Genomic DNA, 24223 nt, shown 5'->3' on the forward strand with positions numbered 1-24223 from the left:
AGCCACTGTGCCCAGCTAAAATAAGTCATTTTGAAACAAGCCCATTTCTTTCCTAGGTGATATGAGGCTGGTATACAAGGATAATATAGTAAAGATAACCTAATAAGGCATTTCATGGTTCTCAGTAGCTTTATAGACAAAGGTGACAGTTTTACACTTGAAATGTGTTAAAGCAGTGGTGATACTTATTTGTTAAAAGTACAGGCTCTGTACTTTTATGAGCTTTTTAAAAATTTCAAATTGATAATATATGTATTTATGGAGTACAAAGTGGTATTATGACACGTGTACAGTGGAATGATTCAGTCAAGCTAGTTCACATATCCATCACCTCATGTATTTACCATTTTTTATGTTGAGGACCTTTGAATTTACTTTCTTAGCATTTTTGAAATATACAGTACACTATGATTAACTATAGTCAGTCATCATACATTACAGTGGATTTCAAAAGCTCATTTCGCCTATCTAACTTCAACTTCCTATTTTGACCAACATCTCCCCATTCTCTCCACTCCCTTGCCTCTGGTAACCACAGTTCTCTGTGAGCTTTTTGTATAAAAAAACACACAAAGAACATAGTGTGTTTGGTCAGCGTAAGATTTTAGCAATGCTATTTTTAATACTAACACATAGATTTATAACTTTTCTTAATGGTTGGGCAAAATATTGAAAGAATCAGTAGTAATTTGATGTCAGAAGGAAGGGGATGATCCTAAGTTACACCATAGGGTTTTTTGTCTGTGTGTCGTCAATACCATTCCACACTTTTTTTTTTTCTATGTCTGTACTTTTCGTGTTTTTCACATCTGTAAATCATTAAAATCTAGAAGGAATGTCTAGCATATTGGATAGCAGAATTGGAATTTAAACATCTTTTTTTTGCCTTAGGTAGTAGACTGAGAATAATAAAACAAAATTTAACACAAATATTAAATTTTTACTATCAGTAATGTTAAAATTGATAAATAAATGTTAAAATAAAATAATAATTATGTTAAAATGTTTACTATCAATATTCTGGAGAAAGCCAAGTTTTAGTTATCTGAAAATTTGTTAGTGTTATATGGCAAAACCTCCTCTTCCCCCTACTGTAATGTAATTATTAGTCTCATTGGAAGCAATATGATGTCCAGAATGAGGGTCCTTTTAAACTTTTTGTTCAGTTCTGATTCCCAGGATCCCACGACAGTTGAAAACCTGGCTGTATGAAGACTGACTAAGGGGGCTTGGACTATTTAAAATGGAAAAATGAAGACTTAGTGTTTGTTGCTTTTGGGTATCTGAAGAGTACCTGGAAGAAGATATATTTATTTTGTATATGGCTGAAGGAAGTTTCAGTAGTTAGGAGTAATGAGTTTTTCCCAGGATTCGTTGGAAGTGTCCAGGTTGTGTTTGAATGTCCACATGTCAGGGTTATTGAGGACAGATGCCTAAATTGGGTGATAGGTTAAGAAGATGTAATATCTTCTAAATTTCCTTTTGATTCCAAATCTGTGAAATGAAAAAACTAGATTTAGAATATAAAATTCTAACAAGTGCGAGGTATCTGAATTTCCTACATAGTGACAGTATTATAGAGGAGGTTCTAGCGTCAGACAGAAGGTAATTATTAGAAGGACCAGTTAGGTCATTTGCAAGCTCTATAGTCTATAATTTGAGGACTTTAAGGATCCTTAATACATGTATTTGGCTTTCACAGTTCTTTCTTACTAGTTTTCCATGTACTAACAAAATTATTCTTTTTCCATTTATCTTTTGTCTTACCAAGTTCAAATACAGTAAAATATTTTGCTCTGTGTTGTAGTTAAGATGAGCACTGACTAAGCATTTAAGTGTTCTGGTTTTCATTCCTTTTAAATAAATTCAAATGGGAATGGCTGGCTTTCATCTTTCTATTGAAATTCAAAGTAATGCTTACTTAATCCCTTCTTACGGATTTATCCTCTTTTTACAATTGAGAAAATTTGAATTTATAAAATTGTTTAAAATATCTGTGCTTTAAAAACTGCTTACACCTTTTCTCTTATGTAAGGAAAGTCTTTTAGAAGCTTATAAAATTGTGATCATTGATTAATTTTTCACTGATAGCCTTGGAGAGTTATAGAATTAAAATGTATTTTATTGTGTGTTATAAACATAGGATTCTGAACTATTCTTGGGAAGTTAGCAACTAGAACCTAGAGAGGAAAGTGAAAGTCATGACTTCTGTAAGCCTCTAGGTGAAATTTCCCATGTATAGGGAAGATGGGAGCAAGTTCCATACACGATGAAGAAGTAATTATTCAGATCCAGAATGTGGGTTGTTACACAGGATGTTGGACCTGGGTCCTTTCAAATTCATCATTGTGAACAAAAAGGTAGAAGGTCTGTTGTAGATTAAAGCGAATGAAGAGATGCAGCAACCAAATGCCACGTATGAGCTTTGTTGGATTCAAGTTTGAGGAAAAAGCCATTAAAGACATTTTACAGGCATTTGGATATAGACCAATTCTGTGATATTCAGATGTCAGTTTTCTTAAGTATATAAATAGCATTGTAGCTATAGAGAAGAATGTCCTCATTTTCAAAAAATGCAGGCTGAAATACTAGTGGTAAAATGTGATGCATGTAACTTTAAATGGAGGGGACAGAAGCATATGTATATGGAGAGAGAAAGGAGACAGGGCAAATCCTTAACAATTGTTGAATGTAGCTGGGCAATATCCATCACTTTCTGTATATTTGAAAGTTTTTATAATAAAATGTTGGGGAAAAATTCATTTCTGGAATCCCATAGTTAAGCTTTAGTGAAGAAGTAAGGCTTATAAAGAATAGTACATTAGTTGAACTAACAGGACTTAGAATTACTCGTTTCTTTCAGGGAAGTGTTGAAATAAAGTATAGCATCTATCTTGATTTTATTGTACTGGCATGGTGCACTTGAATTTTCTTCTGTCTTTTTTTGCACTTGAATTTTCTAAGTAGATATTTTCTCTGTTTCCTCATTGAAAGAATGAGCATTTTGGCTTATAAACTTATTTGCTGTTAAAGCCCATTTGTTATAAATGAACTTGGAAAAAATTTTGTGGAGAACTTCATCTTAAAGGAATTGTATTGCTTTGTGGTCATCTGTAATCCCAGACTTGGGAGACTAAGGCAGGAAGATTGAGAGTTAGAAGCCTCCCATGTCGACCAAATGAGACCCTGTCTCAAAAAAGAAAAAAATGCATTGTGGTTTAATTTGTGTAGGTAGAAAGAACCCTATTTCAGCTATGTTTGGTTACCTACTTAGAGGAATATTCAAGAGGAAGTAAAGCAGAAGTTTCACTTGTGAGAAAACATTTATTTTAAAAGCCTTCAGTGTGTTCAGCAGTTATTTTCTGGTAAAATTTGACATTGTTTGGTTAGAATTTTTGCAAAACACCCCATATACCTCTTTAATTCAAAATTTATATAAAAAATTAACCTGATGAATTTTTTCTGGCAATGTCACTTTCATGAATTTGTTTTATCACTTCTGCTCTGAAATTAAAAAAAAAATCTTACATTGTTTTTTTCAGGTGGCTTCTCTAAGTTGTATATAGACAAAGTTACTTGTTAAATAATACAGCTATACATGAGAAAAGCAGCATAACATCTTAGGCCCATCATTATTAAACATCTGAGTTTTCATAAACTGGTTCAGTTTTGGTAATAAACAGTTACTATTTGGAAAAATGATCTGTTAAAGATTATATGACAGTTGAATTAAGATGAACTGTTTAATTGTTCTTACAGAGTTAAATTCAAGTCTGTTAAGGCTCATATGAAGTGTGTAGAACAAATACAAAAAGACATTTTATTTAGCTCAAGGTTTTCTTGAGTTTGTCGGGCAGTGAAGGTTTTAGTATGAGTAATAACAACTTTTGTGTGTGGGTGTGTTCTCCATATAATTATGCTGGCGTATTGGAGTCATATGTCTTTTCTTCTTCCTCTCTGCTCTCTCCCTGCTATGCAGAGTATTTGATTTCTGACACTGGAGGACAACAGCTCTCAATAAGTGATGCCTTCATCAAAGGTAATTTTATCAACAGCTGTACATGGGAATATGTCTGTTTGCTCATGAGGGTATACTTAGGGCCTAGCACATTGATTGACACAGAGAAGGTGCTGGAAGTATATTTGATTTTTTTGGTATCTTAGGAACACAGTTTTAAACATGCATAATTATTTTTGAGAGTGTCAAAACACAAGATTATAAACTTGGACTTAGTTTGAGAGAAGGATGTCTCTGATCTGAAAAATAATTGTTTAAAAGTTTTTAAATAGGATTTTAGTCTTTTAAAGACATTAATATTGTATACTTTCCTACATCATGAATATAATAGTAAGTATTGATATACATATCATCAAGGATTGTCAGCTTTTGTCAGAAAGCCAACACAGGCAGATCTCATCCAATTGAGGATCCTGCTTGTCCTGGTAGATGTGGGAGTAATAGGCAGAGGGGACAAAGAATTAACTGTTAATTTCTTTGGAGCAAAAGGCATATATAAGAATAAAGCTTTTTCTTTTTAAAACCTTTTCCTCATTTAACTTAGTGTGGAATAAAGAAAAAACTAGCTAGTCCATAGCCTGCACAGTTTAGGCCTAATGTAAAGAAAGAAAAGTTCCCTTCCTAGGGTCTTTTGGCTCCCAGGCTTTCAGGTAAAAGAGCAAGTTAGAGCAAAGGATGCCACTTGCTGCTGACCTCATAACTTTAGTAGTCTTTCTAAATTTACTTATAAACATCTGGTTCAAATAGAAGTTTATAGACTGGCCATTTACAAAATTAGAATGTGTAGATCTTGTGCCTCATCATGGACACATGCTTTAGTGTGTGGAAGTTGTTTTTTTTTTTCTTTTTTCATTGGTTTACTTTAAAAGGAGAAGGATTTGAGATTTTTTGGATAAACATTTCCCACATTTCATTTACTTAGTTATATTATTCAATAATTGTTTAGTGAGTACCTTTATTGTGTATTAAATTTTGTCTTAATTCACTTTTATTGGTTTCAAAAATTTAAAGATTTTATGTAAATTGCTTTTTATCATGTTTTAATATTTCTTTATAGCTTATTTTTGGATCTAGTTAAAGTTTTGTTAAAAAGTCTGTGCCAACATTGAAGAAGAAGCACTGTGAAGGACTGTCCGAATAGACTTTCTACCTTGTAACCTGCCATTTTGAGATATCTGAGCAGAGCTTCTTTTGAAAGTTCAGCACCCACATTATCATTTATTGTTCTGCCAGCATTCAGATTTCAGTTGAATGCAGTTTTTAGATTTTGATTTTGTAGGGAAAATTAACACTCTCCTTCTTTAATGTTTCAAAATCAATACAAAAGACAAGTGCAAAAATCTCATTTTATTTGTCTTTCAGAAGATGTGTTTATTTTATTGGCTCGAGAGTCCTAATTACTTATGTAAAGTTGCTTTTCTTAGTTCTTATTTATTTATTTGTGGTGTGGGTATCAAGCCCAGGGCTTTGCATATGCTAGGCAAGTGCTCTCTACCACTGGGCTATGCTCCAAACCCCTGTTTCTGTGTTTCTAATGTATTTATGTATTATTGTATATTGTGTATTTTATTTAGGTACTATGTGTTTGCCATTTTAAAGCAATAATTTTTATTGGCCAACTTGAGAAATTTAAAATTTCTAAGTATATGAGAAAATGGCATAAAACATAATGAAGTAATAACTTCTTACCTTATATTTAGAATCCTTATTTAATCGCCGGGTAGAGGAGAAAGCTAAAGAGCTGCCTTTCACACCTTTGGGCTGGCATCATAACAACCTGGAGCTCCTGAGGGAGGAGAATGGGGAGAAGCAAGCCATGGAGAGGTTGCTGTAAGGCAGTGCGCTTTTTAATTTTCGTTTCATTTCTAAAATTTTCAATGACTTAGGCATGTGCAATAGTTCCTCTTCTTTAAAGAGTAAAAAGTACTAAACACATTATTCTTATTTCCAATGAAATTTTGCTATAAACCAATCCCTAACTACTTGTCTTCATTTAAATTTATGTGTTAAAATTTCATTTTAACAGATTAAAGGGAATATGTTACTTGAAGATAGTCACAGATTTCATTTATGTGGAAAACCATTGAGCTGAAGATAAACCAAAATAATAAAATTAATCTAGAAGATCTTATTGGTGAACCATAATTGAAATGCTTATTTCCTTGTAGACTGCCTATTGTGTTTTTAGAATTATTATATTAACTATGTAAACTTCTTTCTTACAACATTTTTGTAGTTCAGCTAATCATAACCACATGATGGCACTACTCCAGCAGTTGCTCCATAATGACTCATTGTCACCATCTTGGAGGGACATCATTGTGTCACTGGTCTGCCAGGTTGTTCAGACAGTCCGACCTGATGTCAAGACCCAGGATGATGACATGGATATCCGTCAGTTTGTTCACATCAAAAAGGTGACCTCTGCTACTGCTTTTCTACTGCTTGCGGGGGTGGAAGGTGGGGATAATTTGTCTCTTAATGGTAATCCAAAAAGAGTCATTATCTTTAGGGTTGCTAGGGGATTAGTGGGAGGTTTTGATCTCTGCTCTGTTAGCAGTGCATTTAGAGGTCATGGGAGCTACTCATAGGAAGTAAGAGGTGGAGTGAAGGGGTGGGTTGGGTGGGGAATGAGTTGAGAACCCAAATAAATATAGTTTCTTCCTTTCTTGCTTCCTCTTTTGACACATCAATTATGAGAAAGCCTGTTCTCACAGTTTACTGTCACTATTCTGTGGAAAAGCTGTAGATAATTGCTTTAATTAAATAGTAATAGAGTCATGTATATACTTTTCACCTACGATATTTAACTTAAATAGTAGTGGTTTTAATTGCCATAGGCATCAATTTTGTAAACTACAGGTTACATTAGAGAGTAGGGGTAGGAAAATAGTCAATCAGGCTGAGATACCATTAATCATTGGTTGAAAGGAAGTATTCTGAACCTTTTGTCCTTATTTGATTATATTATAGTGAAAAAATATGTAAAGATATAATAGTATGCATCTGACTGGAATCTAAGGACTTACACTAAAATTTATGAAAAAATTTTTCCATTAGATCCCAGGTGGAAAGAAATTTGATTCTGTGGTTGTCAATGGCTTTGTTTGTACCAAGAACATTGCACATAAAAAGGTAATGTGATTCAGTTCAACTGTGAAATCCAGCAAACTGCAGCTGTGTGCTCATCTAACAAGTTGGGATATCGTAACGATGAAGAAAAGGAGAATGGACATTGAGGAGCAACTAGCAGTGTCTGCAATAGGGGCAGAAGTTTGGAGGTTTAGGCAGGGTCTCCTAGAGCTGATGATGAATTAATTGGAATTTAGATAATGGGAATTTACCAGCCAGAAGAAGAAAGGGGGTGGTCAGGTTCTAGACTAATAGAGGATGGCTGGTATCATTTTTTCCCCTGAACCGTGCCAGAGAGATAGGGGTTCTCTAATAGACTGGAGTCTTTCAGAAGGTTTAACATCCTAAAAACTGACCTCTCTTTTGGGATGATCTACGGAACTGTTACTGTTATTCTTTTCACTAATTATACCTCTACCCTCAGTCCTGAGACCTCTTTTTAGGACTAGAACGAAAGAGTGGGGTGAGATAACCTTGGATACTAAGGAATCTTTGAGCTTCTTAGGTGCCAAACAGGGAATGCCAATGAAGCTGGGGGAAGCAGGCAAGGGCTTTGTATCCCACTAAAGGTCTTCGCCCTATGTCCCACCCCGCCCTCGCCCCCTTTTATTGGGTGGTACTTGAGTTCAAGGCCTTGTGTGTGCTTGGCAAATGCTCTATCACTTGAGTCACAAATTCAGCCCTTTTGTTTTTGAGATAGGGTCTTGTTAACTTTGCTTAGGCTGGTTTTGAACTTAAGATCTTCCTGCCTCTGCCTCTGCCTCCTAGTATTTGGGATTACAGGTGTGTGCCACCACATCTGGCTCTACTAATGATCTTGACCTTTATTCTGAAGGTTTCTGTTTCTCAAAGTGTACCTGTATAACATGTGGATTCCTAAGTTCCTCTAGAAATTCTCATTCAGTAAGCTTAGGAGTAAGTATAGGAGTATATGGAGGTGGAGAGGAGAAGATGGTATTGCATTTAAAATAGGCGCTTCCAGTGTTATTTGTTGGTCCTCACATTTTGAGAAGCCATTGATCTATAACATTGTTCTCAGACCTTGCTGTGCTTCAGAATTGCCAAGGGAACTTAGGAAAATTAGATACCCTGGCCTCGTCTCTGGGAACACTTGATTTTGTTGTAGTGAAAGCTGAGGCAAGTTTCTAGCCTAAGCAGGAGATGGATGGACTATAGTTCTGCTTTCATTCTTTTCTAAGTGTAGACTAATTACAGTTGTTCCTAGTTTCTATTAGTGAGTGGTTCGAGGGTCTCTTGGGGATCTGAGGATCATATAAAATAGTATGGGATTTGCATATGACCTACAGGCACCCTCTTGTATACATCATCTCTACATCTATGCAATCATTTCTAGATTAATTATAATAGGTACTATAATTTAAATACCATATAAGTAGTTGTTATACTTCATTGTTTAGGGAATAAGGACAGGAAAAAAAATAATCTGGGAATTTTTAGTACAACCTCAGTTTCCTGTCTTCCCCAGGATGTTTTCTGTCTGCAACAGTTGAATCACTGGATTGAGTTTACAGATTTGGAAATTGTGGATATGGAGAGCTAACTGTAAGGCAGTAAGCCTCCAGAAAATTGTTTATGATCTTAAGTAAAACTCTGCTTGGATTCAATATTCTTTCATAACAAAGATCCAAAATCACTTCATCCAGTCTTACCTAAAACAATACATTATCCTTTAAAGTGGTGTTTCAAATCAAATTAAATTATGTTTATTAAGAGGTAAACATGTTACGTTCTTCCCAGGAGTTGAGGAAAATCATATGTGGGTAGTGGAAGTATATGCATGAATTATTGTTTAACCCTACTGATCATATTTCTATGTAGTCTTCCATTGCAGTTGTTAAAAGAGTCTTGAATGTACTGTTCTCAGAACTGTTTGCCAAGTTTTGGATCTCTGAACTTGGTCAGTCTGAAACCTTGATTTCAGGACTCAGCCTTTCTGCCTGTGCCTTTAGTTACTTGGTTGGGGTGTGTTTGTTTAAGTGTCTTTCTTTTTTTGGAAATGCCTTAAAGATTTTCTTTTTAAATTTCATATTACCCAATTTGGCTTGCCACTTAATTATCATTTGGAAATTCATTCTATCAGAAGTATGTTCTGGAGGCTTTTTAATTGTTTTCTTTCTTCCTCCTAATGAATTTTAGGAAGACTGAACTGTGCTTTCAAAGTTGATGATCTGGAGTTTGTGAAATAGCTTGCCTCTTAAGCCCCACCCCTACCCGGGGCATGATGTCTCTTCTAACAACATTAGAAAGTTAAAAAAAAAAGTTATGTGTGTAGTGGAGTAGATAAAATTAGTGTTAAGGAAAAGCCAATTTTTGGAGAATTTTGCATTGGTCTGAATGATTTGTTTTGAAAAACTGTAAGAGAATAACCCAAAAGAACTAAATGAGAGTATAATGATACCAGTATAATTAAATACTTTTAGTTAGTAGGATTTGTTAATAGTAAGAATTTAAAGTTGTAATTAGAAGTGGTTTGTGAAGTGCAAAGCTTTGACAAATGTCATTTTTTTGTAGATGAACTCTTGTATTAAGAACCCCCAAATTCTTCTGTTGAAGTGTTCCATTGAATATCTCTACAGAGAGGAAACTAAGTTCACTTGCATTGATCCTATTGTGCTCCAGGTAAGAACTTATTACTGAAAGTAATAATTTGGAGGGATGTTTGTGTACTGTGATGCTTGTCATCTGTTAGTTATTTCAAAAGGAAACTTGTTCCTGTTATATTTACAAAATTATTGTAAAGTACACTTTAATACATAAAAGTATAATACATAATGCTTTAGAACTTGCTTATCAAAACCTCTGTTACTCATTAATGTTAAAGTTTCAAGGTATTAAAAGGAACACATTACTGGAAATATATGGAAGGAAGAGTAAAAATCCAAATGCTGGTTTGTTTTCCTTTCCCACTCAGGCCATTGATTTACTGGGAGAGTTTTTCTAACTTTTTAGACCCTTAGTAGAATCTCCAGGTTGTAATGCAATTGGTTCTACTAAAACACGTTTCTAGAACACCAGTTAGCTTATATGTAGTTGGTAAATAGAGGAAAAACACCAGATAGAGGTTGTGTTGGTTTCTCTGTGTTTTGGTTTTTTTTGTTTTTTCCCTAAACAGGGGGTTCTAGAATAGCTGCAGTAAGATTACAACCTCTGGAAAGGTAAATAGCCAGCTCAGTTGCCACATGCTAGATTCCTTTCAGTTCTCTTTTAAGAAAGTAAAAGTGAGCATCTTTTGGCAGGGTGTTCTCCCCAGAGAGGTGCAGCCCAGTCCAGGATGGCTTATGGTAGCTCTGCTGTCCAGAACTTCTTCTCCACTTGGATTGTTGCAGTTATTTTTGTACATACTAAATTTCCCATAAGGCAGTCTCTAGCCATGTTGAACTATCTGCCTGAGCTGTCCAGGTTCTCGGTTAAAACATTCATTATTAATTTTGTTAGTGCTGTGGATATGAAATTGCATAGTTTTAAAGTTTTCTGTTCCAAGGAGGAAAAGGGGGAGAAGGTGGGGGAGGGAGGCAGGGTGGAGAAATGACCCAAACAATGTATGCACATGTGAATAAAAGAATTAAAAAAAAAAGTTTTTTTTTTTTTTCATTTTTCTTTTATTATTCATATGTGCATACAAGGCTTGGTTCATTTCTCCCCCCCTAAAAAAAAAAAAAAGTTTTCTGTTTCAACCCTTTTCTCTTATAAATGCTGTTAATTTTAGCTTGCGTTCATTCAAATGGGAGATTTTCAGGAATATGTATGTCATATCACAGAAAAACACTGATACCCAGATCCAGAAATATTTAGGAAAAACATTTTTTGAAAATTTATAGGTAGTCACATTTTTCTAAGAGTGGTAGAGTGGCCAGGTGTCCATGGCTCACACCTATAATTCTAGCAACTCAGTCAGCAGAGATGAGGAGCACCATGGTTTGAAGCCACCCCAGGCAACTAATTCACAAGACCCTATCTCAAAAATACCCAACACAAAAAGGACTGGCGGAAATGCTGAAGTTGTAGAGAGCAAACTCTAGACCCTGAGTTCACTACTTGTAGTCCTGCCAAAAAACCCAACCCAACATGGTTTAACCCAGATAACGTAAAGCAGCTTGTGCATCAGTGCTCTCAAACATAGTTTTATAATATCTTTAACTCTTGCCTTATTAAACTTTTTAGTTTGCAATGATAGAAAGTATCAGCTAATTTGGTTTTTTTCTTTTTCTTCTTTCCCTTTCCCCTTTCTTTTCCTTTTCTTCCCCACTGTGGAATAGCTAATCAGAGAAGAAAATGAAGGGTAGATAATAAGAAAAAGGAGGATGAGAAACGAGGGCAAGGAGATAATTAGTCTGTGACTCTTCACAAGGCTTGTCCCACTAGATCAGTTGCTATGCCATGCTCTACTCTGTGTGTGTGTGTGTGTGTGTGTGTGTGTGTGTGTGTGTGTGGCCTACCTCCTAATACTCTTTCCTAGCTGAGGTAGGACTAGGTCTCCTTTTTAACGGTACTTCAGCTATAGTCATAGTAATGTAATGGAGTTGGAGCTGAGAGGAAATTTATTTGCCAATCCTATACCAGAGGCAGAAACTTTTTGTTTATTTACTTTTTGAGATAGGGTCTTTCTTTGTAGTTCAGCTGGAAGATCCTATTGCCTCAGCTTCCTGAGTGCTGGGATTATAGGTATGTACCACTCACGCTTTATAATTACACTTCATTGGAGCTGCACAATAAAATAATTTTAAATGTCATTAAAATATAATTTAGTAAGTAGAGTAGGAATTTAATACATTTTCAGAAAAATATTGGTAAGGGAGAATTTGATTTTTTTGTTTGTTTGTTTATTTTGAATAGGCTTTTGCTATATAACAACCCAGGCTGGCCTGGGGCACACAATCCTCCTGCCTTAGCCTCCCAAGTGTTGGAACTACAGGTGTTGCCACCATCCACAGTGAAAATGTACAGTTTTGATTACTAAAACAGAAGAAATATTTTCCCTAAAGGGGCAGTTTCATGCAGGAAACAAGCTCATACATTGCTGGTGGCTGTGAACATTAACATGGTCTTGCTCAGGAAACACTTTTGTTTCCTGGAGTAAAAGTGACAAGCATGCTCACCTGCTGTTGTCTCCTGTGTGGAGCCCAGAAGTTTTAGGACATACTTAAGGAATGTATTGTCTTAACTCTGGTTATTATTTACAGTATCTATGTGCTTTGAAATGAAGTCTTTGTGATGAGATTATATTAAGCATTATGTTTCAGATCTTTAGCTGAATATAATCTGTTATATTCACATATATATATATGTATATATATATATATACATATATATATATATATATAAATGATCTAGTGGAAAATACTCAGTTGGGAGATTGGAATTAGGAAGTAGCTAAAGTGGCATCTGCTAGAGAATTATTTGTTCTGATACCCAGAAGAGATTCTCGGGTTTGCTTCAGAATTAAATAGAATTCATAACCATATTGAGAACACTTAGAAATGGCTTTCATTTTAGGAGTTGTAAGGTTAGGTTTTTGTTGCTGTGTGGTTTGTAAAACTAAAAAACCTCTGAGAACTAGATAATTGAGTTCTGGGCTTTTATAATACAGGTTATTAAGAGCTGAAAATCTTTCAAAGTAAAATTAGTTGGAGAGTGGAAACTCTTTATTTTAGCATTATCAATAGTTACAATGATGACTGAAATTCTTTGTTGTGTTTGAGTTTATTTGGTTGCAGACTTATTTGTGGATGAAAAAAATTTAGACTGAGAGTGGTATTAATAGTCAAACTATTGTGATATTTTATTATGTCCAGATGTTGAATCATGCCAGGTTTAATATTACTGGTTTATTTTACTTAGGAAAGGGAATTCTTGAAGAATTATGTTCAACGAATAGTTGATGTTCGACCCACATTGGTTCTAGTTGAGAAAACAGTGTCTCGGATTGCCCAGGATATGTTACTGGAACATGGCATTACACTGGTCATTAATGTAAAGTCAGTGAGTGTTCTTATTTTTGTATTTTTATGTCATTAAAAAAAAAATCACAGCTTTTAAATTTATATGCATGTATGGTAGGTATTGTAAGAATCTTTATTTTTTTGCTGCACCATATGTTTTGAAAGTGGGACAGAAGGTATGGTAGCTATTTCATTATTAAGACTGGAGAATCTCACACTGGAAGAAAGTGTGATTGATTAACACTTACTATATAGGTGTCTGTGAGACCAATGGTGGGATGGACATTAACCAGCAAATATTTTGTTGGTTCTTTACATTGACTAGGGAAATGTATAGGTAGAAAATGTTCTTTTTCTTGAATAGTTTACCCTCTGCAGAATCCAGGCCAATTGAAGGAAGGTTTTTGCTTGATGTTTGTTTTCCCATCTTAAGTTTTTTTTGTGCTGATGAATGTTGTTCAAATGTCTTTTGATAATGTTAGTATGAGTATGTTTTTAGTGGTCACGTTGATTATTTAGCAAGTAAGTGTAGACTAATCTGGAATCAAACATTTGTCATATAATTACTAAAATTAAGGAAATTCTTTGTAAGGGTTAATTTTTACTTTTCCAAGTTGAAATTACTAAGATTTTTATTCATGCCTAATTTTATAATGTAATGTTTTTCTGTGTTGTAGCAAGTTTTAGAACGAATCAGTCGGATGACCCAAGGTGATTTAGTGATGTCAATGGATCAGCTGCTCACAAAGCCACAACTGGGCACTTGTCACAAATTTTATATGCAGATATTTCAGTTGCCTAATGGTGAGTCATGTTTAGCATAGATTCACTTGAGATTGAAGCTCTCAGGAAATGAATTAACTCCTAATAAATATTTCACTACTGCTATGTTTACATAGTAGGAAATAGCTATTAGCAGTGGTTAAGTGAGGATAAGTAACCATGGTCTTCTTCTGGTGAAGGTTTTGCTTTTGTAGATGTGAAGATAGTGAATGAATTCTTCTGGACTTCTGGATTGTCACTTAAACTTCTTAACTTTTTGTTTGTTTATTTGTAGACCAAACCAAAACACTGATGTTTTTTGAAGGCTGTCCACAGCACCTCGGCTGCACAATTAAGCTAAGAGGAGGCTCTGATTATGAGCTGGCTCGAGTTAAGGAGATCCTAATATTTATGATCTGTGTAGCTTATCATTCTCAACTAGAAATCTCCTTCCTTATGGATGAGTTTGCTATGCCTCCCATGTTAATGCAAAGCCCTTCATTCCATTCTCTTATTGAGGGACCAGTTGATGAAGGGGCTGCACAGGAACAGTACAGCAGAAGCTCTTTCCCCCAGGATCCTGACTGCCCTCCTGAGTCTCTGTCCTCTGATGATGGCACTTTGCTGGAATCAAGGATTGTGTTTGAGAAGAGTGAGCAAGAAAATAAAAGTGTCCCACAGACTGTTGCCTCTTTGAAGCATCAGGAGTATACCACAACCACTTGCCCAGCAGGTATTCCCTGTGCTCTCTTCCAATCGGTGCCGGAGTCATTGTTGCCACTCCATGTGGACCAACAAGACGTTGTAGTCAGGGTACAGCCAGAGACTTTGCAGCAAGCAGATGAGCAACAGAATCCCAAAAGCCAGATGCGAGCCTTTAGAGACCCTCTGCAGGATGACACTGGGTTGTATGTTACTGAGGAAGTCACCTCCTCTGAAGATAAACGAAAGACTTACTCTTTGGCCTTTAAACAGGAATTAAAAGATGTGATCCTCTGCATCTCCCCAGTAATCACATTCCGGGAACCTTTCCTTTTAACTGAAAAGGGGATGAGATGTTCTGCTCGAGATTATTTTCCAGAGCAAATTTACTGGTCTCCTCTCCTCAATAAAGAGGTCAAAGAAATGGAGAGCAGGAGGAAGAAACAGCTGCTCAGGGATCTCTCTGGACTTCAGGGCATGAATGGAAGTATTCAGACCAAGTCTATTCAAGTGTTGCCCTCCCATGAGCTGCTGAGCACTAGGATCGCTGAGCATCTGGGTGATAGCCAGAGCTTGGGTAGAATGCTTGCTGATTATCGAGCCAGAGGAGGAAGAATTCAGTCAAAACATTCAGACCCTTTTGCTTATTCAAAGGATATATCAGGTACTGCAAATTGTAAATCAGGAAGCAAAACTGAGGGTGATGAAGAGAGAGGGTTGATTCCAAGTGATACAGTGTGGGCAACAAAGGTAAGTCTGACCACTTTCGGGTATACATGTAAATTTAGAGTTGAGAACTCCTTTGGCAGTGTAAAAAAAGAATCAATATGACAGATTGCATGCAAATTTATTAAATATTTCTTATACTCAAGACCAACTCTTAGCTGTGATCTCCTGTAAAATTAAAAACAAGTTATGTACTCCCAAGATATGATGGCACAGAGTAACCATCCCCATTGCAAAGGAGAGGAATGGGGGCAGAGGAAGGAGGGATGGGACAAAACAAGACCAAAACCCTGTAGGGCAAACATTAAATCCTGTAGGTCCATATCTGGCATCGGGGGCAGATGTTGGCATGAGGTGAGCTCCTATGGACTTGGGCAGCCCCATCCCTATGACCTTGTCATTTGCAGCCCACATAACCTGTCTATTGGCTTGGCTTCACTCATTGCTGGTGGCTTTCCTCAGTAGATGCTCCACATTCCTGGCATTTCCAACTTCCTTGGGTCTCCATTGCTCCTGAGAGATTCACACATTTCCCTCCTGGGGCTGCCTGCAGGGTCTCTAACCCTGTCACACATTATCTGGCCTCCTAGGCTTTCCTTTGAAATCTGGGTGGAAGCCTTTATGACCCTATATTCTTTCATTTTGCAAGTTTGCAAAATCAGCATTACATGGATGATGTCAGGGTCTACTGCCAGCCTGCCCATTAGCTGTGCCTCCTTGGACCATGTCTACAGTAGTCTCTGAGTGCTTAGGCAGCTGATTGAGCATAGTGAAAAACTTGCTTCTTTACATGGCCCTGGGCCAGCAGGGGCTAGGCTTCTCTGTCTTCTCAGGGTTTTCAAGAGAAAGCCTTTTTTGGGGGTTGGGATTTGGTACTGGGGTTTGAACTCAAACCCTTGCACTTGCTAAATAGGTACTCTAGCACTTGAACAACATCCTCAACCTATGGTTTTTTAAAGTTTAGCTTAGATGTTTGAGATCATCTTTCCTCAAAAACCAAACTGTTCTCTTTCCTTATATTTAGTTTCTTCTTGTTTTAAATCTTCTGCAGAGTCTCTGCAGTAATGATAGGAGGCTTTACCAATAGAATGGGATGTGCTCCATGTTAGAAGCATGCACTGACATTGCAGTTCCAACTTGTAGTTGCTCATCTGTTCCTTCTCCTTTAGGTGGACTGTCTGAATCCTGCTAATCACCAGAGACTGTGTGTGCTCTTTAGCAGCTCATCTGCCCAGTCCAGCAATGCTCCTAGTGCCTGTGTCAGTCCGTGGTAGGATTCTTCTCCCCTTACACTATTGCACTTAGGAATAGAATTTCAACAACTTTAAAAAAATGTAGCTATTTAGGACCTGTTTTTAGATACCTGATACACTGCTGGTCATATATGAATTGATAGGACCATTAAACTTGTTCACGGGTGAATGAGAGTGCCTTAAGTAAGAGTGAAACAGATGTGAGGGATAGAAGAGAAATTTCTACTTAAAGTGAGAAAGTTGACACACAAAAGTTGACTTAGAAAAATCAAAAGCTGCATTTTAGTGAGTGATAACATGTACAATTTAGGTGGGTTTCCTTTCAGGTATCATTTTATAAAAGCAGTCAACCTTTGGTTTTTATGATTGTTTTTAGAGTTGTACCCAAGGCTTAGGATAGTACCATTGAGCTATATCTTCAGCCCAACATTTTGCTTTATTAATGGGTTTTACTCTAAAACTTAATTCTAAGTAGATAGATAGAAACAGGAACACAATTTTTAGTGTTATAATATTTCAAATGTTAGTCACAAAAATCTCCTGTAGACTTCTATAGTTTTACATTGTATGGTTTACCTTTTACCTTTAATTTGAAAGCTACTTTGGTGAGGCTGAGGATGTAGCTCAGTTGTAGAGAGTGTGCTTAGCAAGTGAGAGGCCTGGGTTCAATCCCCACCATCATACATAAGTACTCGTACACACACAGAGGTACTATAGAACATCACTGTACTTTTTGTAGTACTGTTTCTAAGACAAAACATTTTTCCCATCAGTGAGATCAGGGATTTTTCTAGAAGTGGTGTACCTCTACCAGACCAGCTTCCCATTTGGGTCTGCAAAAGTCCTGAAGAATTTTCTCCTTAGATCAATTCTTGGTTAAGATGTGGGTTTCAATAAGCATACAGTCAAACTCTTTTATCTGTGGGCATTTGTAGGTTAGAAACAAAGGAATTGGCTCTTTAGCAAGAATAAGAGCTGCTGTTCTTCACACTAAGCAAAGGTATGGATCAGGTCGCAGGACACAGAGTTCTTTTTTATGTTGACAGGACATAATGGCTTTGCAAAGTAATCATTTACCTCTTTCTAACACAAACAATTTTACTCAATTAATGTAGTTTACACGTGTTTGTTAAATAGTTTCCATATGTTACTGATGGACTGGGAGTGGACAAAACTTGTTTGACAGATGGAAGTAAAACCTGTTCAACAACAGATAAATAATACTGGCTTTAATACTTCATTATAAGCACACTTAATAATCAGAATAGAAGTCTCTTGAGTGTCTTTGAGTTGTGGTAATCTTTAATGTGTTTCTACAACTAATCTCTTTTAGGATTGTAACAATGGAATTTTATGGAAAGAATGATCTTACATTAGGAATATTTTTAGAGAGATACTGTTTCAGGTAAGAGCTGATTTCCACATTATGTTCCATTATGCATTTTGAGCTCAATGAATGATATATTCCTATAGTGGAATCTTCAAAAAATAAATATTACATTGAACATATAGCATAGGAAAGTAAAATAAATAAGAGACCAATGACAAGCCCAGAATTTCAACCTAAAATGTAAGCACAAGTTGGATGTCAAGTATTGTATGGTCCTTACTTTCATACCATATGTTGGAGTATACCAAACAGGAAAGTAATCTATTTCATATTCAAACTGGATTGTCTCCAGTACTTTCCTCATATATTTCCCTTTTTCATTACCCTGCCATCCCTAAGACTTTTTCAGGTTGTCTGTTTTCACATTCAAATGAGAGGCAAGGGAAGCCTTGGACTTCAGTTTAAGTCTTAGTGTTATTACTCACCACTTACATGACAAGACACAAGTAACTTAATCTTTACCAGCTTCCTTTACATGGAATACAGTGCCTAGAAATGTCTAGGTTTTAATGGGTAAGATGGAAAATAGATGGTGTTAACAATGGAAACTTACTGAACTGTAGTTTAAGACAGGGTGTTCATGTGCAGCTCAGAGCAGCATGAATCCCTGTATATCCTTGGTCATTATTACTCTAGAGGATGCTATATTTCCTTGAGAGTGGTTCTGATTAGCCAGTATTTGTTATGCATGGCTTCTCTGTTTCATGATTAATGTGAGAAAGACTCTCTTGTTGTCACAGGCCTTCTTATCAGTGTCCTAGCATGTTCTGTGATACCCCCATGGTGCATCACATTCGGCGCTTTGTCCACGGCCAAGGCTGTGTGCAGATAATTCTAAAGGAGTTGGATTCCCCAGTACCTGGATATCAACATACAATTCTCACATATTCCTGGTGCAGAATATGCAAACAGGTAAATACATTGTTGCTATATTTCATATGACATTTATTTCTTTATAGTTTTTTTTGAGGTGAGTGGTCTGTGATATTTTAAACTTTGTTATTGGATTTTTATTTATTCTACTTTCCTGTGCTATATGCTCAATCTAATATTTATTTTTTGAAGATTCCACTTTAGGAATAGATCAGTCATTAAATAAAATAGATTCCTTGTTCAATAAAATATATTGACATTATATCTTTTTTTTATTGTTGTTCTGAGTGGGGTACATTGTGGCATTTACAGAAGTTCTTAAAATATATCAAATACCTCATACTTGAATTTACTCTTTCATCCCCCCTCCAGAAATAGTTTCAACAGATATCATCTTTTCCATTTACATACATGTATACATAGTATTTGCACTATATTCAACCTCCTTCACCATTTCCCCACTTCCTTCCCCCTCCCACCCCCCAGGAAGAACCTGTTCTATCCTCTTGTTCTCTGATATATATCTAGACCATTCTCAATTTTGTTTGTTTATTCATTCAGCAGGCACCTCCTATATGCCAGGTATTGTGCTTGACCCTATGAATGAAAAAAGAATAAGGACTGGCTTTTGTCCTCTTGGGGAGAAGATAGTGTATTTAGATATTTACATAATAAATTTGAGCCTGTATCAACATTTCTGTATGAAAATATATAGATCAGACTTTGTTAAAAATGATCTCTACTGGTTTTCATGCATATTTTTGAGAAAAGGACTTTTATGTGCACCTTTATTTTTCTAACTCTGGGGCAAATATTTGGTACCAATACTATGTTTTGTTTTTTTTTTTTTTTTTTTTTGGAGCATTGAGGTTTGAACTCAGGGCCTCATGCTTGCAAGGCAGGTGCTCTTACTGTTTGAATCACTCCACCATCCCCAATATTATGTTTTGGTATGTAGTTTTTATTTAAATTGCAGTGATTGTGTACCAAAGTTAACTTTATTGTTATTTTGGATTATGCTTTTGGAAGGCATAACTGAGAGTTATAGGCAAAATAATAGTATGGCATATTAATATCAGTAGTTGACCATAACAAAATCAAAGTGAATTGTCCTGCCATAGCAAAATATTGGCCTGAAATAATTTCTAGTAGTTATTAGTCTTTTTCATCTTCTTCCTCCCCTTCCTTCTCTCTTCTTCCCTCCCCTATCCTTTTCTCTGTTCTTTCTCTTCCACTCCCTTCTCCCCTCTCTTCTGTCTCTTCTCCCTTCCTCCTCCTCCTCCTTTATCTCCTTTATCTTCATGTTCTTCCTTCTCCTTTTCCTCCTTTTCCCTTCCTCTTACTGACCCCACTGCTCACTGGGGTTTGAACGCAGGGCTTACACCTTGAGCCACTCCACCAGCCCTATTTTTGATGGGTTCTGTCAAGATAGGGTCTCATGAACTATTTGCCCAGGCTAGCTTCATACTGCAGTTCTCCTGATCTCTGCCCCCTGAGTAGCTAGGATGACAGGAGTGAGCCACTGACATCTGGCCTCATCCTCTTCTTTTGCAGCAGTGGAGCCCAAACTCAGGGCTTTGCACATGATTGGCAAGCACTCTACCACTTAGCTGCATTCTTAGCCCCCTGTAGACCTTTAGTTCCTGTTAGGTAGCTGGTAACATTTCTATCTGAACTCTGTAGATTGACTATTGTATTAAATGATTAACTTAAATTTTAGCTTTATGTTTTGCATGCTTTGGTATATACACTTTAAAAAGAAAAGCTTCTACTTTTGGAGTTATGCTAGAAAGGAAAAGATAGTTTTGTTACACAAAAATGAAAAACTTCTAGTATAAGAAAAGTTATCGTATGTATGACCAAACAAAAATACTTTATATTTCTATAAGCCACTGTAATAGAAAAAAGGGCAAAGGGAAAGACAAAACAATTTAATACAAATAACCAGTAAATGAAGGAGGGTGAATATGGTCAACATATTTAGTATACATGTATGAAAATTGAACAATGAAACCTTTTGAAATTGTTCTAAGAAGGGGGATGAGGGAGAATGAGGGAGGGGGAAAATATAATAAAGGTACATTGTAAGTACATATGGAAATGTCATAATGACACTCACCTGTACAACTAATATCTGCTAATAAAAAAAAAAACCCCAAAAGCAAATGGTCAGTAAATGTGCAAATTTTACTCATTAGTAGTCATACCTACAAATGAAATAAAATACCTTAAATCTTAAGGAATCACATTCCAAAGATTTATAGGAAAGTAGGGAAATTGTCACTCTCATATACTCTTGTTGTTGTTTTCTGTGAATCAGTACATCTGTTTTGAAAGAGAATATGGCTGAAAGTATCAAAGACCACTGACCATTGCCCTTTGCTCTACCGAGGAAATAATTATCAGTATTTCTAAGTACACATATACAAGGATGTTCATCAGAGCATCATCCAAAGAAGTAAAACCTTGTATCAAATGCATAGCAGTAGGGATTGGTTAAATATATAGCTGTACAAAAGGATAGGATACAAGTTGTAAAGAATATTTTGTGGGAAAATGTTCATGATATATTGCTAAGTTAAAGGTTATGAAACTGATTATAGGACTTTTTGTTTACAAATATACTGACTATATATATTCATATATAGAAATAAAGTAAATGTTTATAGGTATATTGATGTTGGTGTGGAGATTATTAGTGATGTTGCTTTCTTTCACCACCCTGTTTCCTGCCACTTTTGAAGTTTTTGTTCTTTTTCTGGTTTTCTTTTGTCAGAATATATTCAGATTCTCAGCTGGGTGCCAGTGACTGACACCTGTAATACTAGCTACTCAGGAAGCTGAGAGATTAGGAGGATCGTGGTTTGAAGTCAGTACAGACAACTAGTATGCAAGACCCTATCTCAAAAATACCCCACACAAAAAAGGGCTGGTGGTATGGCTCAAGTAGTAGAGTGCCTGCCTGAGTTCAATAGCCAAAAAAAGAGATTCTCATTATGTGACTATATAAATTATTTATGCTAATTCCAGGTAACACCAGTTGTTGCTCTTTCCAATGAATCCTGGTCTATGTCATTTGCCAAGTACCTCGAACTTAGATTTTATGGGCACCAGTATACACGAAGAGCCAATGCTGAGCCCTGCGGTCACTCCATCCACCATGATTATCACCAGTATTTCTCTTATAACCAAATGGTGGCATCTTTCAGGTAAGATGTCATTATCACATTCCTTGAAGACTTTATAACATTACTAGATTGAATTTGTGAGTATGTGTGGTTCCTCATCTCTACCCTTGTAAACATGCAGGGCCAGACTCTACTAAGAGCTTTGTGTTATTATTTCTTACCCTCAGAAATAGGTATGATTATTATCCTTACTTACAGACTTTATAGATGCTATAAATGAGGATAATAATATTATATGTTCACATTTAGAGCTACCAAGTTATAGAGTCATGATTTGAACCCTGGGTCAATCTTCTACTACTGACCTCATTCATAACAACTGTTTTGGCATCTGAAAGTCTGTCAGAATATTTGATAAGGCATTAACTACCCTAAAGATAATGAAATACTTTTGGTAAAGGTAAAATTCCAAGTTTAGAGAATAGGTAGTCATTATGGTACTAAATAATTTGAAAAAGTCTTTTGACTCTGCCTTCAGAGCACTGTGGGCCAAGCCTCTGTTGTATTTCATCAAGGCATTGCAGTAGCCCCAGGCAGTCTCTCTCTAGCCTTTCCCCAAGTGGTTTGCGCTCAGTGCAGCAGTCGGAGTGATCCTATTAAAGGAAAATCAGCGCAGGTCATTCCTCTGCTCTAGATACTCCAAAGAGTGTCTGATTCTCCCTGATTGAAAGCTAGAGTCTTGTTACTGGACCTTTAAGCTCCTACATGCTCTGGCTGCCCAGGGCCCTCCTGTTCTCACCTCCCCTCACTTACCCTGTTGCAGCTTCACTGGTTCTCTCCTTGGGTCTCAGCTATGTCAGGTAGGTTCTGCCTTGGAGTTATTTGTGTTTGTTCTTCCTTCTCTGTGCTGCTCATTCACCAGATATCTGCTTGCTGTTTCCTGTGGGTCTTCATTTAAATGTTACCTTCCCTGACACCCTCTCATGACAAGCATGCCTGCTTCTCTTTCTGGCTTTATTTTTCTCCATAGCACTCTGATAAGTCTTAAATCTTTGTGTTTTTTTCTCAAATTATGAGAGCAGAAATTTTGACCCTTGGTTAGTACTATATCCTTAGCACCAAAAAATGTCTGGCATATAATATACTTTCAGGAAACATTTGGTAGTTAAAACTTACTTCCTTTTTAAAGCAAGAGCTTTAAATCATAAATCTAGGTTATCTCAAGTGGAAAGCACAGAAAGACTCATGAGGAATTGTCAAGAGCTGGGAAGGTAATAAATACCTGTGTTTAAGTTAATCGTAAGACAGAGTCTCTTTCCTTATTCGTAAAGAAGGTTTAGCCTCGAAGGGATAAATGATGGCATCACAGTGCAGTGCTAAAACAAAATCCTTCCTGAATTGGGGAAAATTTTTTATGATTGAAAGTTATATTCTATAGCTTTATGATTATTTTAAGACATTTTATAGAAATTTCATTTTCTCTTATGGCTCCTTAGGATTTAGTTGACCATATGTAGTAGCCCTACTCAAGGTATTAAAATATTTTCCATTTTTCTATTACTTGTGTTTTCTTCTCAGCTATTCTCCCATTCGGCTTCTTGAAGTATGTGTTCCACTCCCCAAAATATTCATTAAACGTCAGGCCCCATTAAAAGTGTCCCTTCTTCAGGATTTCAAGGACTTCTTTCAAAAGTAAGTGAGTTTCTTTGATCATCCACTTTTGTTTAGTAATGTCTGTAATCTACAGCTGTTTTAAATTATCAGGTAATGTTCTTAAAAATGTGAATAACTTTTCTAATTGTATATTACATGCTAGATATGAAAAAAGAAAAATATAAGTAATATAGGAAAACATTAAAAAGCAAGTCAAATTCTCAGACATAAAAACAACTTAAAATTTTGAAGTACATCCTTTCAGGTTTTTCTTTGCTGGACAAAATTATATGTAATATATATAATAATATATGTAATTCCAGGTAGCTGGGATTACAGGTGTGAGCCGCCACCACACCTGGTTATATGTGATGATTTTTAATTAGATAGAACATTTCAGTTTAGCTTTGTATATAACTTCTTTTTTTCTTGTTTATGTGAGATACAAAGTTTGATTTCACATTCTCTAAAGTGTTTTACTCTTTTTAGAGTTTCACAGGTATATCTAGCTGTTGATGAAAGACTTGCATCTTTGAAAACTGATACATTTAGCAAGACAAGAGAGGAAAAAATGGAAGATATCTTTGCACAAAAAGAGGTAGTTTATTTCTTGGTAGAAAATCCAA

General features: G+C 36.1%; 1 protein-coding gene across 9 annotated transcripts in view; it reads left to right on the plus strand.

The window, feature by feature from the left end:
• The window catches only part of Pikfyve (phosphoinositide kinase, FYVE-type zinc finger containing), an 83105-nt gene that overhangs the window by 34082 nt on the left and 24800 nt on the right, over nucleotides 1-24223 (plus strand). For all 9 annotated transcript variants that reach the window (XM_074071590.1, XM_074071591.1, XM_074071589.1 and 6 more), the window contains 14 exons: nucleotides 3980-4039; nucleotides 5719-5848; nucleotides 6255-6435; nucleotides 7079-7153; nucleotides 9683-9790; nucleotides 13010-13150; nucleotides 13788-13914; nucleotides 14168-15324; nucleotides 16470-16570; nucleotides 17887-17958; nucleotides 18684-18855; nucleotides 21847-22025; nucleotides 23523-23636; nucleotides 24087-24195. In XM_074071590.1, the coding sequence (XP_073927691.1) occupies nucleotides 3980-4039; nucleotides 5719-5848; nucleotides 6255-6435; nucleotides 7079-7153; nucleotides 9683-9790; nucleotides 13010-13150; nucleotides 13788-13914; nucleotides 14168-15324; nucleotides 16470-16570; nucleotides 17887-17958; nucleotides 18684-18855; nucleotides 21847-22025; nucleotides 23523-23636; nucleotides 24087-24195 (2726 nt within the window). The remainder of the gene's footprint in view (nucleotides 1-3979; nucleotides 4040-5718; nucleotides 5849-6254; nucleotides 6436-7078; nucleotides 7154-9682; nucleotides 9791-13009; nucleotides 13151-13787; nucleotides 13915-14167; nucleotides 15325-16469; nucleotides 16571-17886; nucleotides 17959-18683; nucleotides 18856-21846; nucleotides 22026-23522; nucleotides 23637-24086; nucleotides 24196-24223) is intronic.

The sequence above is a fragment of the Castor canadensis genome, chromosome 4 (assembly GCF_047511655.1).
Source record: "Castor canadensis chromosome 4, mCasCan1.hap1v2, whole genome shotgun sequence".
In the NCBI taxonomy this organism is placed as follows: Eukaryota; Metazoa; Chordata; class Mammalia; order Rodentia; family Castoridae; genus Castor; species Castor canadensis.